The sequence below is a fragment of the Pelobates fuscus genome, chromosome 4 (genome assembly GCF_036172605.1).
Source record: "Pelobates fuscus isolate aPelFus1 chromosome 4, aPelFus1.pri, whole genome shotgun sequence".
NCBI lineage: Eukaryota > Metazoa > Chordata > Amphibia > Anura > Pelobatidae > Pelobates > Pelobates fuscus.
In genome coordinates, this window is record NC_086320.1 from 101,880,701 (window position 1) to 101,899,052 (window position 18,352).

General features: G+C 40.6%; 1 protein-coding gene across 1 annotated transcript in view; it reads right to left on the reverse strand.

Annotated features, from left to right (window-relative positions):
• ASXL3 (ASXL transcriptional regulator 3) overlaps window positions 1-18,352 on the reverse strand; it is a 184,632-nt gene that overhangs the window by 113,057 nt on the left and 53,223 nt on the right. The window contains exons 2-3 of the mRNA XM_063451432.1: window positions 5,630-5,712; window positions 1,501-1,503 (exon numbers count right to left, since the gene is read on the reverse strand). Of these exons, the coding sequence (XP_063307502.1) occupies window positions 1,501-1,503; window positions 5,630-5,712 (86 nt within the window). The remainder of the gene's footprint in view (window positions 1-1,500; window positions 1,504-5,629; window positions 5,713-18,352) is intronic.

Consider the following 18,352-nt stretch of genomic DNA (forward strand, 5'->3'; position numbering starts at 1 on the left):
CCTTTTGTAAAACTGAAAAAAGAGGATGATCTGTTTTCACCCAGCTGAATTGCATTATGTGTGTGGAGTGTGAACAAAAGCCATTAAGGAGTAGAACTTTAGTCCAAGAGAGTAAAAATTCACCCCTTTAACGCCCTGGCATACATGGCGAGTTAAGGCCTGGACTAGTAAGTTTAGGACTTTAAATTTTTAGCCTTGCCTAATAACACAGTGTAATGATGTACCACAGCATCCCCTTAACACTTCAGATATCAAAGCATATACAGTAATCAGATTATTCGTATTGGTCATACAGTCAAACATTAATATGGTAATATACTAAAGAAAGAATTGAGCGAAAGTCAAATTAAATTTAAGATTTCAGGCCAAAGCTGATATGGGAAGTCAGCTATGCTTCCAATTTGGGTATTTTGGTCTAAATATTGAAATTCACTTTGATTCCCTAATAATAAAACAATCAGTGTTGTTTCAGACAGGGATCCTAAGATCTTTTAAAGTGCTTCATACCATAACAGCACAAATTGAGAGTATCATAGAGCAAGGGATATAAAATGAGAACACAATGAAAATTGTTTCATAACAGAACCTTAGGCCTCTCATTAAAATGTAAACTATTACCATGACAACTGGTCTTAGCTTTTTGTGGATATAAATAGAACAGGATGCTTGAGGGTAGAACGACAGTAGTTCTACTAAAGTGGTCCTCAGACACAACATGTTTGAGAACCACTGCTCTAAATTACTACTTTGTGCATTTATTTTATTTCAGGTTACTAGAAGAAAACAACATTCTGCAGTGTGTGAAGGATCTCTGGTAAATTTATACTACTGGAAAGTAATATGTTGATACAAAAGAGATTTATAAACAAGGTTTGTCATTATTTGCATCTGCAAATCCACATGAAAACCAAATAGGAGTGGTCTGTTACTCCTATAAATAAGATCAGAAGTGTGGTATACATATTAGACAACAAACACTAACTATAAAGTGCAATTAAATCATGTGCCATATAATTAAAAGTGCGCTAATAATGAATTCATAAACAATGTATAATGCACTTTTGATTATACTGCACCTTGATTAAATTGCACTTAAGAGTTATAAAGTGAATGTGTGTTATATTTATAGTGTATTTTTTGGGCAAGTGCACTTTAAGGTGCTGCTTTGTTTGCACTATTTTTTTTTTTTTTTTAAATATATGTTCTTTATCTTTGATTTAGCCATTTTTATTGGTATATTAGACAACAGGACCAAGTATTTAGAGCTAGCAGAGTAAAGCAAAGCAGTTTACGTACTGCAGTGTATAAATTGTGCATGTACATCTGCCGATTTGTGCTACAATGTAATTACAGGACCCACCATTGTGACATGCTAAAAGAACTAAACTGGATGTCGCTGGAATCCAGACGCACCCTTCATCTTTCCAGCCTTGTGTTTAAGAGCTTTTCTGGGAAACTCCCACCCTACCTGAACGCAATGCTTTCCCCAGCTGTTCCCACTTCCTATAACCTACGATCCAGTACCAACACTTTACTTAGTCTACCTCAATACAAAAAGAAAGCAGCCCGATCCTCCTTCTCCTACAGAGCACCGCATTTGTGGAACGACCTCCCGCACAAATTAAAATCTTCCCTAAGCTTAAAGTCCTTTAAGAGATCCCTCTCTACATACCTCAAAACAGAATGCACCTGTCATGGTTGATTATATATTTCCTACCTGTTCTATGTTAAATTTTGTATATATTGTATATTATTGTTTTTGTATTTTATTGTACACTAACTGTAACAATGCAATGATTTGTGGACCCAGGACATACTTGAAAACGAGAGAAATCTCAATGTATCTTTCCTGGTAAAATATTTTATAAATAAATAAATAAATAAATATGCCAAAAAACAAACAAAAAAAAAAACAATTTCTATTCTTCCATACCGTACTCTGAAAAGCATCAATGGGGCCAAACAAAAGCCATACACTTGGAATCGGTGCACGTTTATAGTCTTTGTGAATAAATAAAAGGAATTCACAACTAATATAGTGAGTTAAAGGGAAACCTTGTCCAAAAATGCATATTTATTTAATAGATATAATGCATTCGCTCACAAAAAGAAAAAGAAAAAATTACTAAAATTTGCAAATATTTTGTAGGCTCTAAAAACTTACTTTTCATTAGCTATATAACTGACCTCTGCAGCTAATGAAGATTCTCTTTGCCCAATACCTACTTGGTAGTGCTGGGTATTTCCTATTCAAATGCACCAATGACAAACCTTCTCATAGAGATAGATGGATGGTTTTCTGGATACTAAGTGATAAAACAAAAGCCACATAGGTAGAAAAACCATGTTTGACATGAATATCAATGGCTCAGTGGAACTTCACCATAGCATAACATAGCTATTATAATATACAGTGAGTATTTTGGTAAAAACAGGCAGATTTAAAATAGCATACTCTAGACGTGTTTCTTGATGCCAGTAGGCTTGTAAGGTTTTATATTCCCTGAAGAAGTCTGTGCAATACAGATTAAACTTGTATCAACTGTGCAATTGAGTTTGTTTATTTAATTTAGTCAATGCTTGCAATTACCAATATGTATGATGCTGTACTGATCAAGATTCAGGTGAGGTGATCGCTACGCTAATAAACTGTTTCAATGCTTTTATTCCATGTCAGTGTAGTCTTCCACTGAGGTTTACACAGTCAGGGTTTTTCACAAAGGTGAGAACTGTAGGTAATTTAAAGTGAGTTCCAATTTTAACGCCAAAACATCTGTACTGGCAAAAAAAAAAAATCCAAGTTAGCAATGCTTCTAGTTCAGGTATTTTGTTCCAAAATTTTAAATTCACAATTCTCACTTTAGTGAATTACCCTGTAATGTCTTCCTTACATTTATCTCCAAAAACACTTAGGGTGAATCTTGAAAGGTCGTAAGAAGATTTGATAATATGCACTGGAGTAGGTAGTGAGCCTTTGAATGCTATTCTTTTGTAAATGTATAATAGTTCAGTGCTCGGTTACTCTGCTCGATGATTTTTTTGTTCTTGGGTTTCAGAGTATATTGTATGTATTAAACTACAATTGCAAGTAGCACAAATGTTGGATCTTATTTCACAATTTACTACAATGAAATTGGGATGTTTTGCTCTTGTTTACATTGGCATACTTACACTTTTCACACAATGTCACAAGAAAAGCATCAGAATGTCATGTTTTCTGTTCTACTGCATAAGCACATAAGCAACCTTTAATGGCAATAAAAACAAAAAACTAAAAAGGAATACATTTCCAGAATATGTTTTTTTAATAACTTAATGTTTTCTTACTTTGGGTAGAAGTACAATTGATTTTGTAGGCTTTTTTTTGTCCTTAAAGTGGCACTGTCATGCCGAACTTACCTTTCTTTAATCGATTCCTATTCTCTCCCTCTCTCAGGATCTGTTCTTCATTTCTTCCTGTCTGCTCTAGTTTTCTTTAAAACATAAGACAAAGTAGGCACTATGTCTTATGGAGGTTTCCTACGCCTGACCATCTCTGACCAACAGAGGAGCAAAGTGTGTTTCATTTCCGGTGGTCAGAGAAATTTTCCCACAATTCTCATCTTTCCTCCATGTTCCCGCAAAGCTTCCTTTCACTTTTCCCGAACGACCTGTCAGACAGAACGCCGGTAAAACTACCGAATTGAGTCCTAACAGAATGAGAACAGAGCAGAAATATGACCGCAGCCTACTGGGGCTAAAGCCGGGGGGAGACGGCCGCTCTCCTCGGCGCCGAAGCCCTCAAGCGACATTACTGCAACCTATCCTCCCCCATGGACCGGTCGGGGATATCCTGGTCCCCGCTGGATGACTCGACCAGAGCGAAAAGCGGACAAGCTACCTCCACGGCATGCAGGGGCGACAGGCCACCAAGACCATGTCAAAATGGCCGCCCAGCACAGGCCCCAAGAGCGGAGCGCCTACACACCTCAATGAGAAAATCTTGACTGGCTCTGCAAAAGGTTCTGGGAGGTGCTGCACAGCTGAGGACTAACCTACCACAAAGCAGAAACAACGGTAACCTCTTGGATCCGACCGGCGGCACGACGCAGCCACTATAGGCGCATATCTCGAGCCTCCAAAGTGGCTATCAGGCTACGCAGGTTCCGGCGGTCCTTAAGGCGGGAAACGCCGCCATGTCTCTCATACGCCTGCTCCCATTTGCTGACACACACAGCCGGGACTACCACACAAGCTACTCGTGCAGGGCACTATTTTTAGGGTGAGGGGGGGTAGGTAGGGCTTTAATAATTTTTGTTTTGGGTGGGGGGGTGACTAAGGGCCGATATTCGGTATTTGTTTGTCTGACATTTCTATTCATTTGTTCGTCTTTCTGACGAATGAATTGATGAAATTCCCGTTCGTATGCCCATGTGTGGGCATGCGTGGGAATTTCACAGTGCTATCTAGTGTGTGCAGATGAAGTTTCCCACAGGGCATTCATCTACCCACACAAAAGATGGCAGCACCCAGGACCTAGGTCGTGGAAGAAAATAAAGTTCAAATACGAGGTAATATGAGGTGCTTATGGGCATTTAGTGGTGACTAGGGGGTCAATCAGATGTAGTGGACTGGGGAGGTTGGGTTAAAAAAAAACCAAAAAAAACAAACAGGATTCGGCCATGACAATGCTGCTTTAAGATTCAATTGCTTGTTGAAATTAAATAATGTAGCAAATGGGTCTGAAGTAGTATTGTCTTCCACAAATGTTATGCATGCTTTGGTCAAGGTATAACATTTAAACATATATATACAGGGATAACATTTAAACATATATATACACAGGGATAACAAAATCTCCTGTAAGTGTATAAATAAAATAATTTACCAACGAAGACAGGATAGGTTTCTCACTTTGGCAGTCCTATAAACTCCAAAGAAAGCACTCCATAAGGCCAACATACTATGGGTTATGTGCACAGCTCACACTGTGAGCATCCATATTTGTATATTATCCATACAGATTTAAGATAAAAATCATAAAATGGTTCCCTACATTTAAAGCAAGTCTGATTATTGTACAAGAATTGTTATGCTCTAGAAACAGTATTATTATATCAGCTTTACATGTGCAATGTAAATCAATTTTACGTTATTATGACAGGCAGTTTGTAGTACCCTGAAATCCAATTCCTGCCTTATCTGATACCAAGTCATATCCACACAGCCCACCTTCCCATAATTTGCAACTGCACTGTGCTGTAATGTAAGTGTGGGTTATCGGAGTGCATGAGAACACCAGGTTGTTCTGCTATAATGTACTTTAGAGCGTAGATCACTCCAAAAATTCAGTGAAGGTACTTATTCATGCTTATCAACCAGTCAATATTCACTATGCAATAAAAAGAATTACTCAGAATACTGAAGGACAAAACAGAACATAAAAACAAAGTATCACATATTCTAATATCAACATTTCATTGTAGTACTGAAAGCATTATGCATATTGCAACTAACCAATTATTTGGTAATCATTATATTCATGCTCAAGATGGTGCCATGCAATCCATGTTTTAATTTCTTTTGATCTTATAGCCACAGAGACTCCGAAACATGATGGCTCAATGTAGGAAACAATAGACTCACGCACCTGGTTTCTTTTAGACCTTCTTTCTGGATGACTTCCAAAATCTGTTTTGCGGTCATGGGTGAATTGGGATGTTTTTCTAAAGCCTGGAGGATAGGAAGAAAAAAAAACAACAACAAAAAAAACTATTAGATGGAATTTCAACAAATGTAATAATCACACTGCATAGACTCAGGCCATATACAACAATGGTTAAAGAATGCCATTAGGAAAACCCAGGGAAATAATTTACCATTATGATAATTCAGATGTTACTTCTCTCAAATGGATTGACGTGAGGCATCTAAATGCCACTGTGTTGATTAAAACAAACTAGAGTATTGTACAGGATATTGCCAAATTTATTTAAAAATCCACTGATGTTCATTTATTCAAGAAGCAGCAGCATTAAATGCTGGGTAGTACTAACTTACCCCAACACTGCTATGATAAAAATTGGTAACAGGGTGCCTTTGATCCAAAACTAGAGGTGGAAAAGACTGGGGAAATAAATAATGAAAACATATATTTTTTTTTTTGTTAAGTTTGCAATTTGTTTTTTAACGATGATAAATAATATGTGCATGAGATGGTGACCACATATTTTTATAAACATCTGCAATATTATGTCTAAAAACTATATAACAAAGATTTTTATGAAATACTTAAATGGACACTGACACTATAATCACCAGAACAACTACAGCTTATTGAATTTGTTCTGGTGAGTAGAATCATTACCTTCAGGCTTTTTGCAGTTAACACTAGTTTCTCAGAGAAAATGCAGTGCTTACATTACAGCCTAGGGATACTTCCACTGGTGGAGCACTGCCTCGGAAAACATGCCTGCTAGAGGTGCTTTCTGAGGCAGTGCTCCACCTCTGCATTGAGACACTGAATTTCCTCATGGAGATGTATTGATGCAATGCATCTCTATGAGGAGATGCTGATTGACCAGGGCTGTGTTTGGCTTGTGCTGGCTCTGCCCCTGATCTGCCTTCTTGACAGTCTCAGCCAATCAAATGATTTCCTATTGGAATGCATTGTGTTTGGCTCAGATCATCACTTCTGATGATGTCAGTCAAGGAAGCAAATCAGGTGCAGAGTCAGCAGCAGAAGACTGAAATAAAGGTAATATTTTACTATATATAGGGGGGCAAGAAGACGCCCAGGGGGCTAGATGGGCGTTTTTAACACTATAGAGTCAGGATTACAGGTTTGTGTTCCTGACCTTATAGTGTTCTTTTAAGAGACTTTATCTAAAGTCTATAATCAATGCAATTCCAGAACGCTGAAGACAAGCAAATCCTGAAATGCAATTCTAATACTAACAGTATATGTTAACTGATGATTCAAATTGAATAAAATAGCCAAGCTGGAAACATTCTCAAAGAAAGCAATGCTTCCAGTTCAGCTACTTTGGCCTTAATTGAGAAATTCACTTTACATTCTCTATTGATCCTCACTTTAGTGAATAACCCTACAATAAAATACTAAGGATGCAATTCTTAAATTAAAAAAAATTAAAAGAAAGATACATTTTATTCTCTGGGGACACTGCAGGGCAAAAGGTTACAGAGTATTTTGCTTCTGAGCGCCATCTTGGTCGTATAATGATGTGTGAGGAGGAATGGGCAGCAACGAGTGAGTCAAGGAGCTGCAAATAACAGCCGAATAAAACAAATAAAAATGTATTAATTTAGGGAGACGAGTTTGTATATAACTAGGGTTTTAATTAGGGTTTGTTATCCTAAAGATATAGTGTTCCTTTAATTGAAAGGTAAGAGTTTCAATTATTCTGAATTCTGATAATCTAACTGCATTAGTTTATCTTCAACAACCGAATCTAAACAATGGCTTGATTCCTGCTAATGCTCTGCTTTGATGCAACCTCTCCCCAGCATTGCTGCAAATGTGATTAGGATTGGTTACCCAATCAGGTTCTTCTGAAGAGCATTGGTCACAGCTTCCCTATGACAACACGCACTACTGAAAAAGGAAGCCCTCATAGTTTGACCTTTCCGTCCGGTGTCATTAAAGTGCATTCTCATGAAATAGGCACTTAAAACAGGACTAAGGGGAACCTCTGAAACACCCCTAAAAACACTACAAGCATCTTAAAAAGTCTGGAACGTTTTATTAATGGAAATTAGTGCTTTCTTTCTGTTTGGTACTATGAATCTGAGGCTAAGAGGAGGCAAAACAATGCCCTGAGTTTCTGTTATTAAGTGTTCTTGCATAGCAAGACCACTTAATGTTATCTCACATATATATTATTATAGCCAAATTTGCCACCCTAACTCCTCCCACAGTTTTTACACTACATAGACAAAAGTTTACCAAAACGTGCAGATTGTTCCCGATCGGATTGCTATTTCTTTGTGGAACGTTTCGCTGAATGGTTCTCGGAAAATAGTCGTTCTTGTGGCGAAATTTGTCCCATAGGAATGAATGGCAAAGCTAGAGTGGGAGCTGTCAAAAGCTGAAAAATCAGGACATGATTTCTAAACTGCCACCACTCCCTCATTTTCAGGCCCACCTACACAAATCTTATATCAAAACGTTCAGCTATCCCTGCTGCCACTAAAAATGTCCACGGCTAAGCCATAGTCCTGATAGTTTTCACAATATGACCATTTGTTTGCAACTCACGCAGTCCATTGACATTCATTGAAACTCCACTCTGCAAAGCTCACATTTGAAGGGCAATTTCTAAACTGCGACTGTGCCTTCATTGTTAATATCTCAGAGACATACTATACATCAAAATGTAGGTCTGGGTCTTGTGATTCTCACAATATAAAGCTCTTCACTGTAGGATTTATAGTTTTTAAAATACAACCGTTTGAAGATGACAACCGCAAAAATACTCTGACCTGTGCCAGGTTGCAGCAGCAAGTGATGTCATAGACAGGGCCTTTTGCACCTGCTAATGTTTTTATAACTGCATGTTTTAATGTAACTGTGAAGCACTTTGGGCAACAACGTTGCAATTAAATGTGCTATATAAATGATAACAGTTACTCTGCCCACTCCAGTTGTAGACTACTGGTGGAGGCAAGAACACTTCACACAATTTCCCCAGAAATTGTACCTTTTCTAGTATTAATGCTGTTTTTGTTTTTTTAATTATATGGGAAAGAGATCAACTAGATATGTTTCAGATACAGGAGCAGTAGGTGAGAAGAGCCCGGTCTAAACAAACAATGAATAAGCTGCAATATTTGTTGAATACCTGCTTTCAGTAACTGCATAACAAAGGAAACTAATGCCGCTTGAAAATTATTATAAACATACAATTATAACCATCCTCTCCATACGGTATGAGTTCTAAAACGCGTTGCTTTAGGAGATAAATAAAAAAAAAATATATATATATATATAATAATGAAGATGAGAGCAGTGTGTGTGTGTGTGTGTGTATTTTTTTTTTATCCAGGTAGCACCCTCAGGGCTTGTAAAAAAAAAAAAAAAAAATCACTTCTAATTAGCTTTCCATAAAAAAAAAAAAACACTACTTTTCAGTTTGTTACACACACACTTTCATCAGTCCTGATGAAAGTTTGTGTGTAACAAACAAACGTTGATTTTATTTTATTTTTATTTTTATTTATTTTTTAATGGAAAGCTAAAAAGATATGTTTTATTTTTTGACAAGTCCTGAGAGTGCCATCTGGAGTATCTTCTATGCATTTGACTTGACGAGCACCGGGCAAGATCTTTTTTTCAATATTATTTATATATATATATATATATATATATATATATATATATATATATATATATATATATATATATATATATATAGATAGATAGATAGATAGATAGATAGATAGTAAATCCAAAGCCCTTGCACTCCAACTAAAATGTTTAATATCTGGTGCTCTGGTCACATCATAGATAATACAATACAAAAATACCGGCACTCCTTGGATTTGGTAAGTCTTCTTTATTCTAGTAAAGCCAAGAGGACCACTTGTATATACTAGAATAAAGAAGACTTACTTACCAAATCCTGGAGTGCCGATATTTTTGTATTGTAAATAAATAAATATATATATATATATACACATATATATATATATATATATATATATATATATATATATATATATATATAGACCCCTTAGGGTCTTTCTCAAGATCATACACATACACACAACGCACACTTCTCTATGAGAATTATTTTAATAAGGTCCTGATGAAAGTTTAGTTTGCAAATTGAAATGTTGACAATGGTTTTAAACAAGCTGCAATAAAAGCCTTTTATTTTTATATCTTTACAAAGTCCTTTGAGTGCTATGATTTTTCGAGAATATATATATATATATATATACACATACACACATACATATATACACACACACACCTCAAAAAAATAAAGGGAACACAAAAATAACATCCTGAATGAATTAAATAAATATTCTTCTGAAATACTTTGTTCTTTACATAGTTGAATGTGCGGACAACAAAATCACACAAAAATGTAAAGATGGAAATCAGATTTTTCAATCCATGGAGGTCTGGATTTGGAGTCCCACTCAAAATTAAAGTGGAAAAACACACTATAGGCTGATCCAACTTTGATGTATTGTCCTTAAAACAAGTCAAAATGAGGCTCAGTAGTGTGTGTGGCCTCCACGTGCCTGTATGACCTTCCTACAACACCTGTGCATGCTCCTGATGAGGTGGCGGATGGTCTCCTGAGGGATCTCCTCCCAGACCTGGACTAAATCATCTGCCAACTCCTGGTCAGCCTGTGGTGCGACGTGACGTTGGTGGATGGAGCGAGACATGATGTCCCAGATGTGCTCAATTTGATTCAGGTCTGTGGAACGGGCGGGCCAGTCCATAGCATCAATGCCTTTGTCTTGCAGAAAATGCTGACACACTCCAGCCACGAGGTCTAGCATTGTCTTGCATTAGGAGGAACCCAGGGCCAACCGCACGAGCATATGGTCTCACAAGGGGTCTGAGGATTTGATCTCGGTACCTAGTGGCAGTCACGCTACCTCTGGCAAGCACATGGAGGGCTGTGCGGCCCCCCAAAGAAATGCCACCCCACACCATTACTGACCCACTGCCAAACCGGTCATGCTGGAGGATGTTGCAGGCAGCAGAACATTCTCCACGGCGTCTCCAGACTCGGTCACGTCTGTCACATGTGCACAGTGTAAACCTGCTTTCATCTGTGAAGAGCACATGGCGCCAGTGGCGAATTTGCCAATCTTTGTATTCTCTGGCAAATGCCAAACGTCCTGCACGGTGTTGGGCTGTAAGCACAACCCCCACCTGTGGACGTTGGGCCCTCATACCACCCTCATGGAGTCTGTTTCTGACCCTTTGAGCAGACACATGCACATTTGTGGCCTGCTGGAGGTCATTTTGCAGGGCTCTGGCAGTGCTCCTCCTGTTCCTCCTTGCACAAAGGCAGAGGTAGCGGTCCTGTTGCTGGGTTGTTGCCCTCCTACGGCCTCCTCCACATCTCCTGATGTACTGGCCTGTCTCCTGGTAGCGCCTCCATGCTCTGGACACTACGCTGACAGACACAGCAAACCTTCTTGCCACAGCTCGCACTGATGTACCATCCTGGATGAGCTTCACTACCTGAGCCACTTGTGTGGGTTGTAGACTCCGTCTCATGCGACCACTAGAGTGAAAGCACCGCCAGCATTCAAAAGTGACCAAAACATCAGCCAGGAAGCATAGGAACTGAGAAGTGGTCTGTGGTCACACCACCTGCAGAACCACTCCTTTATTGGGGGTGTCTTGCTAATTGCCTATAATTTCCACCTGTTGTCTATCCCATTTGCACAACAGCATGTGAAATTGCTCGTCACTCAGTGTTGCTTCCTAAGTGGACAGTTTGATTTCACAGAAGTGTGATTGACTTGGAGTTACATTGTCTTGTTTAAGTGTTCCCTTTATTTTTTTGAGCAGTGCATATATATATATATATATATATATATATATATATATATATATATATATATATAGTGACAAACTGTTATTTGCCACTGGGCATTGGAGAGGACTGATTGCTAGCCTCCTGCCCTGCGACATATTGCCCTTTTAGAACTATATTTGGGCATAATAGATTTTTATCATGCTGTCTCTGGCCCTTTAACAGTGCTGTACAGAGACATGGGATTATACGTTATATTGTTAGCCAGTGAAAAGATACCATACTGTATAGAAATGGAATATGCTTACCTGCTTCTGGGGGGATTCGGTATTAAAACCGTTCGTGTCTTTTCAAACATTCACTTTGTTTCAGTTTCTGGGTGGCCGCCATTTCGGGACTTTTACACGTGTTCGCGGCCATCTTAACTCCCGAACAGCGGTGTTTTGCCGTCGAGTGTCTGGAACTAAAATCGGACACTCGAGTAGGCGAACACCGCTGAGACCTCCATAGCACCGGGAATTCGTGCCAGAACTACCGAACACCCTGCTGTTCGGTAGAAAGACCTAATAGCATATGGGGAGTCTAGCGAATGTCGAGTTATGCACGGATGGCAAGCCTTTTGTGACTTTTAATGCACGAACAAAGACCGACCGGAGGGCCAGAATTCATGGAACTATTTTCGGTTACTTTGCCTGTGCGGTCGGTCAAAACTTTAAAGTTCCATATCTCCTGAACCACTGGACCGAATGAGCTGATTTTTTGATATGTTGGTCCCCCAGAATAGGGCTATCTATCAATCTATTTATACATGAACAGGTATTTTGGGTACCTCCAAAACTTGGGGGGAAAGCGTCTTTGATAATTGGGTTACAAGCTTATCTGAGGGGAGGAAATGTGTGGGATGTACCTTATGTTTTATTGGTTGTTGTGCTAATTATGTGGGTGTCTCGCTTGCATGGGAAAATTGCATAAAAGCAGAGTGTGTGTAATTAAAACAGAGTTCTTCTTGACCCTCAACACGTAGTCTTGTCTCGTGATTGGAGGGGACAGCTATATTCACACTGGGGATTGCTATATGCTGCATGTTCCCTTGGGCTTTAATCACTTAGCTCTTTTGAGAGTTTGTTCCGGTTACGCTCTCCTTGGAGGAGAGGTCTTCCCCACACGGTCCTGGATGCTCGAGGTTCATACAGGGTGGAAGGAAGACGGCACGGCTCCAGTTAAGCTACGGTGGTTGTGGAGTCTGCGGTGGTTGTGGTGTTGTCTGCAGTGCTGGGAGTCCTCAGGAAGCGCTAGGAGCATCCGTCAACGGAAGGTGTCCGTTACATATATATTGATTATTATTTGTTAGAACACCTAATAGACTGTAGTATGCAGAATATGTATTTACATTTTAAAGGGTTACTCCAACCATCAAAAAATATTAATAAAAAATTGGTCACCTCCATCCCCACCATCTCCAAAGTGAGCTTTTTAAAAATTACTTCAGGGTATAGGGAAGGCTGCGGTAAGAGGGAGAGAGGGGAGACACAGCAATAGGACACCCATGAGTAAGGAAACAAAGCTGGGTACACAACTCATATTAATGAGTCCTCGGCGGTAGGAACAAGCATATGGTATATATCAGTTGCCAACTAACTGCCTGCAAAGAGTAACAATAGCAGCAAAAAAATGTATCCAGCGCACTGGAGACAGTAAAACGGTAATGGCAAAAGTCAAATTAAAGTGCTTTACAACATGTATTTTAGGAGGGGCGGGGCTGGTCCACCGGGCAGCCATGAGGTTTAGCTCCAGACCCGAGCACATGAAAGTGGCACTAAAAGCTGGTGCAGAACACCCCAACCCCTAATAATTGCTGTCCATAAAGCAAAATTCTAACAATATAATGTTATGTTAAGCACATAAGATTATGTGTTAAGCACGGCAAAGATGATGTATTGGTCAGGCAGTTTAAGTCAGCGATAAATCTGAGCTATTGGCATTATAACAGCGCCTATTTGGTTTCAGACTTAATAAGTCTGACATGCGTTGTTTGTGCACCATGTCTAAGGGCATCAGGTGCGCTTGTTCGTTTGTTGTATGGGCATAACGGGCGAAGTTGTAGGTGCTGCTTACAGAGGCAAGGGAGCTGTTCTCCCACATGTCTCACACACACACACAGACATACTGACACACACACAGACATACTGACACACACACAGACATACTGACACACACACAGACATACTGACACACACACAGACATACTGACACACACACAGACATACTGACACACACACAGACATACATCCTGGATGAGCTTCACTACCTGAGCCACTTGTGTGGGTTGTAGACTCCGTCTCATGCGACCACTAGAGTGAAAGCACCGCCAGCATTCAAAAGTGACCAAAACATCAGCCAGGAAGCATAGGAACTGAGAAGTGGTCTGTGGTCACACCACCTGCAGAACCACTCCTTTATTGGGGGTGTCTTGCTAATTGCCTATAATTTCCACCTGTTGTCTATCCCATTTGCACAACAGCATGTGAAATTGCTCGTCACTCAGTGTTGCTTCCTAAGTGGACAGTTTGATTTCACAGAAGTGTGATTGACTTGGAGTTACATTGTCTTGTTTAAGTGTTCCCTTTATTTTTTTGAGCAGTGCATATATATATATATATATATATATATATATATATATATATATATATATATATATATAGTGACAAACTGTTATTTGCCACTGGGCATTGGAGAGGACTGATTGCTAGCCTCCTGCCCTGCGACATATTGCCCTTTTAGAACTATATTTGGGCATAATAGATTTTTATCATGCTGTCTCTGGCCCTTTAACAGTGCTGTACAGAGACATGGGATTATACGTTATATTGTTAGCCAGTGAAAAGATACCATACTGTATAGAAATGGAATATGCTTACCTGCTTCTGGGGGGATTCGGTATTAAAACCGTTCGTGTCTTTTCAAACATTCACTTTGTTTCAGTTTCTGGGTGGCCGCCATTTCGGGACTTTTACACGTGTTCGCGGCCATCTTAACTCCCGAACAGCGGTGTTTTGCCGTCGAGTGTCTGGAACTAAAATCGGACACTCGAGTAGGCGAACACCGCTGAGACCTCCATAGCACCGGGAATTCGTGCCAGAACTACCGAACACCCTGCTGTTCGGTAGAAAGACTTAATAGCATATGGGGAGTCTAGCGAATGTCGAGTTATGCACGGATGGCAAGCCTTTTGTGACTTTTAATGCACGAACAAAGACCGACCGGAGGGCCAGAATTCATGGAACTATTTTCGGTTACTTTGCCTGTGCGGTCGGTCAAAACTTTAAAGTTCCATATCTCCTGAACCACTGGACCGAATGAGCTGATTTTTTGATATGTTGGTCCCCCAGAATAGGGCTATCTATCAATCTATTTATACATGAACAGGTATTTTGGGTACCTCCAAAACTTGGGGGGAAAGCGTCTTTGATAATTGGGTTACAAGCTTATCTGAGGGGAGGAAATGTGTGGGATGTACCTTATGTTTTATTGGTTGTTGTGCTAATTATGTGGGTGTCTCGCTTGCATGGGAAAATTGCATAAAAGCAGAGTGTGTGTAATTAAAACAGAGTTCTTCTTGACCCTCAACACGTAGTCTTGTCTCGTGATTGGAGGGGACAGCTATATTCACACTGGGGATTGCTATATGCTGCATGTTCCCTTGGGCTTTAATCACTTAGCTCTTTTGAGAGTTTGTTCCGGTTACGCTCTCCTTGGAGGAGAGGTCTTCCCCACACGGTCCTGGATGCTCGAGGTTCATACAGGGTGGAAGGAAGACGGCACGGCTCCAGTTAAGCTACGGTGGTTGTGGAGTCTGCGGTGGTTGTGGTGTTGTCTGCAGTGCTGGGAGTCCTCAGGAAGCGCTAGGAGCATCCGTCAACGGAAGGTGTCCGTTACATATATATTGATTATTATTTGTTAGAACACCTAATAGACTGTAGTATGCAGAATATGTATTTACATTTTAAAGGGTTACTCCAACCATCAAAAAATATTAATAAAAAATTGGTCACCTCCATCCCCACCATCTCCAAAGTGAGCTTTTTAAAAATTACTTCAGGGTATAGGGAAGGCTGCGGTAAGAGGGAGAGAGGGGAGACACAGCAATAGGACACCCATGAGTAAGGAAACAAAGCTGGGTACACAACTCATATTAATGAGTCCTCGGCGGTAGGAACAAGCATATGGTATATATCAGTTGCCAACTAACTGCCTGCAAAGAGTAACAATAGCAGCAAAAAAATGTATCCAGCGCACTGGAGACAGTAAAACGGTAATGGCAAAAGTCAAATTAAAGTGCTTTACAACATGTATTTTAGGAGGGGCGGGGCTGGTCCACCGGGCAGCCATGAGGTTTAGCTCCAGACCCGAGCACATGAAAGTGGCACTAAAAGCTGGTGCAGAACACCCCAAAGACAGCATCTTTGTAGTCATGAAGAAGAGCATAACCAGCTTCAGAATGATACCCGCAAGTCACCAAAGGCAAACCGGGAGAGTGGATGCTGACATGCCCGGCCTACTCACGACTGGGAGCCTGGATGCAAGCGGCATTTGAGTGGGGCCGGCAGCGTAAGAGTGCCCTATAAACCTACAGTGAGAGATGGACATCGCACAAACCGTGCTTGCCGGCAGTGCGGCCCCGCTCTCCTAACCCATGGTCGGTGGCGGTTATCCCGACCTCATGGCGACAGGAGCCCCCGTGCTGGTTTCGAGCCGATTGCCTGCACTGGCAAAGGCTGCCTAAAGAACGCCTGCCAGAAGATTTGAGTAGACAGATATGGGGACAGACACGGCGGAGAATACTCGGACTACTGCTGGCCTGCAGATGGGTCCCCGGGCAGCCTACCCCCTGGAGAGGTAGAGGACACTGCATCTGAGTTTGGAGGGGGCCCAGAGAAGATTGTCCCTGGCGCAGAAAGCCCTGTGAGACTGGGGAATACAGACCCCCGGTATACCGGAAAGTACCACATTCATAAGTGTGAGACCGGCGCTGGGTGAGACATGTGGGAGAACAGCTCCCTTGCCTCTGTAAGCAGCACCTACAACTTCGCCCGTTATGCCCATACAACAAACGAACAAGCGCACCTGATGCCCTTAGACATGGTGCACAAACAACGCATGTCAGACTTATTAAGTCTGAAACCAAATAGGCGCTGTTATAATGCCAATAGCTCAGATTTATCGCTGACTTAAACTGCCTGACCAATACATCATCTTTGCCGTGCTTAACACATAATCTTATGTGCTTAACATAACATTATATTGTTAGAATTTTGCTTTATGGACAGCAATTATTAGGGGTTAAATTGCTTTAAAGCCCGACCATACATTTAATAGGAGCCTTAATGAGCTGATCTTCGCTCACTTAGTTAGGCTTTGTTATCATATACTGCACTAGGAAATGCCCTCTTGTTAAGCCATAGTTTAATTTCTCGCTGCCAACATATGTTGACTTGCTATTAGGCTGATGCACATTGCTCAGTAAAACAAAGATAAGAATTGATCTAAAATGTTATTTGCCTTACTCTAGTTTGACATGTTATAACTTAGCGTAGGCAACAGTGCATATACTTCAGTTAAGATTTAGCGCAAACTTTTACTGCCAACATACGCAGAATGAAAATTAGGATATTGCGAATGGCTTATTATTATGTCGAAACTGATGTGCAATGTGTTATTTGCCTTACCTTTGTTTGCAATATTATCCCTCTGCGTAGGCAACAGAGCATTTATTTTTTTCAAACCTGTTCTCTGTCTGCTATTATATTGCATACAGGGCCGTTTATAATATGAATAGGACCCTGGGCAAAGCATTTTCTTGGGCCCCCTAGGCCCTGCCCTTCTCCCCCCCCCCCCCCCCAATTACGCCCAACCCCCAATCACACTGACAGACCTTCTGACACACACACACACACACACAGACAGATATATTAAAACATTCGCAGATACATACTGACACACATACACTGACACACAAATATATACTTGTATACATTCAGACATACTGACACACACACATATATACATACAAACACACACAGACACATACACTGACAGATATACTGAAACACACACAGACACATACACTGACAGATATACTGAAACACACACAGACACATACACTGACAGATATACTGAAACACACACAGACACATACACTGACAGATATACTGAAACACACAGACACATACACTGACAGATGTATTGACAAACACAGACATACTGACACACAGGCATACTAACATACACACCGACAGGCATGCTGACACACACACACTGACATACACACAGACATACTGACACACAAACACACACACGCACACAGAAATACTGACATACACACACACACATACTGACACACACACACACACACACAAACATACTGACACACACACAGACATACTGACACACACACAGACATACTGACACACACACAGACATACTGACACACACACAGACATACTGACACACACACAGACATACTGACACACACACAGACATACTGACACACACACAGACATACTGACACACACACAGACATACTGACACACACACAGACATACTGACACACACACAGACATACTGACACACACACTGATACACACACATACAGACATACTGACACGCACACACACACATACAGACATACTGACACGCACACACACACACACAGACATACTGACACGCACACACACACACACAGACATACTGACACGCACACACACACACACAGACATACTGACACGCACACACACACACACACAGACTGACACGCACACACACACAGACATACTGACACACAC